At 39.5% G+C, this 1,705-nt stretch overlaps 1 protein-coding gene across 1 annotated transcript; it reads left to right on the top strand.

Moving 5' to 3' along the window:
• The first annotated feature begins 293 nt into the window (after positions 1–293).
• Positions 294–1,259, top strand: LOC133260961 (putative olfactory receptor 56B2). The gene has a single exon (XM_061439585.1). The coding sequence runs from the start codon at positions 297–299 to the stop codon at positions 1,257–1,259; it is 963 nt and encodes a 320-aa protein (XP_061295569.1). The 5' UTR covers positions 294–296.
• Positions 1,260–1,705: the final 446 nt, after the last annotated feature.

The following is a 1,705-nucleotide window of genomic DNA, read 5'->3' as shown; positions in this document are numbered from 1 at the left end:
GATAGTGACCGAAGTTCCAATTTTCACTAATTTTTTCCCCTCAGTCTTGAGAAGGACAAACCAATATGAACTGCCTTATGGTATGAAGTTTGTGTTTTGATTAACTAGTGTTACAAAAGTTCCTGTTTAACTAGAAATATCCAATACATATTAGTGCTGGGATGAGAATAGAAAAGACAATGACTCTGTACCACCACTACCACCAAGAATATCATGAACCTGAGTAACTCCTTTTTAAACACTGTCAGGGAAATTATTAAGAATTGTAACCTTGCATATTTTTCCTCTTAGTGAAGATGTTCCAGGATCTCAGAGATTCCAACAGCTCAAAGTTCCAGGTCTCTGAGTTCATTCTGTTGGGATTCCCAGGCATTCACAGCTGGCAACACTGGCTATCCCTGCCCCTGGCTCTGCTCTACCTCTTAGCTCTCAGCTCCAACATCCTTATCCTGATCATCATCAGTAAGGAGGCAACACTGCACCAGCCCATGTACCGTTTCCTAGGCATCCTGGCCATGGTAGATATGGGCATGGCTACCAACATCATGCCCAAGATTTTGGCGATCTTGTGGTTCAATGCTAAGTCTATCAGTCTCCCTGAGTGCTTTCTGCAAATGTATGTCATACATACATTTATGCTTACGGAATCAGGCATCTTTGTCTGCATGGCTATAGATAGGTATGTAGCCATTTGTCGACCACTACGCTATCCATCAATAATCAACGAATCTTTTGTGGTCAAAGCCACTGTGTTCATGACACTCAGAAACAGTCTGTCTTCTATCCCTGTGCCTGTGTTGGCTGCTCAGAGACACTACTGCTCAAAAAACCAAATCAAGCATTGTCTGTGTTCTACTCTTGGAGTCGCTAGCCTATCCTGTGATGACAAGAGAATCAACAGTGTCTATCAGTTACTTCTGGCCTGGACATTCATGGGAAGTGACTTGGGTTTGATTATTATATCCTGTGTTCTAATTCTTCACTCTGTGCTGAAACTGAACTCAGCAGAAGCTGCATCCAAGGCCTTAAGCACTCACACTTCCCACCTTATCCTAATCCTTTTTTTCTATACAATTCTCATTGTCCTTTCTGTCACCCATGGTGCAACAAAGACAGTTCCCCTCATCCCAGTTCTACTCAGTGTACTTGAAAATGTCATTCCTCCTGCCCTTAACCCCATGGTCTATGCACTCAAGAACAAGGACCTGAGACATGGCTTATATAAGTTCCTTAAGCTGAGAGGATGCTCACCTTTGTAATATCCCCACATATATATCCATTATATCCTCCTAGGGTTGTAGATGTAAGAAGAACTAAGAAACATTGATATTTTTTGGTTGATTTAAGTAGTCTATTGCAACTAATGATGCTTCCAAAAAAGCAGTAAAACTAATATTCAGAACCATGTTTTTCAAGAAATTTCTTTGTTATCCAAAATGATGATTCTCTCAAAAATCCAAAGGAAAGAGAAGCAGAGTAAATATTTTATTTTCTTACCTAGTTGCCCTGGCTAAAACTTCCAGACGATGTGGTTAAATCATATATCTGCCATTCTATTCTTTTTAATTAGAGCCTTAAAACCATGTACATTTCATATAATTACTGATAAGGTAGCACTTCCTCCTACCATTTGTCTATTGGATTTATGATGTGTCATTATATTTTTTTAAAAGATCAAGGACTTAAAACGACATTTCTCTCAAGA

The sequence above is a fragment of the Bos javanicus genome, chromosome 15 (genome assembly GCF_032452875.1).
Source record: "Bos javanicus breed banteng chromosome 15, ARS-OSU_banteng_1.0, whole genome shotgun sequence".
NCBI classification, from domain to species: domain Eukaryota; kingdom Metazoa; phylum Chordata; class Mammalia; order Artiodactyla; family Bovidae; genus Bos; species Bos javanicus.
This window is presented reverse-complemented; position numbering and strand designations above follow the sequence as displayed.

Bases quoted from the DNA above. Each gene is read 5' to 3' on its own strand.
- LOC133260961 (XM_061439585.1), top strand. From the start codon at position 297: ATGTTCCAGGATCTCAGAGATTCCAACAGCTCAAAGTTCCAGGTCTCT.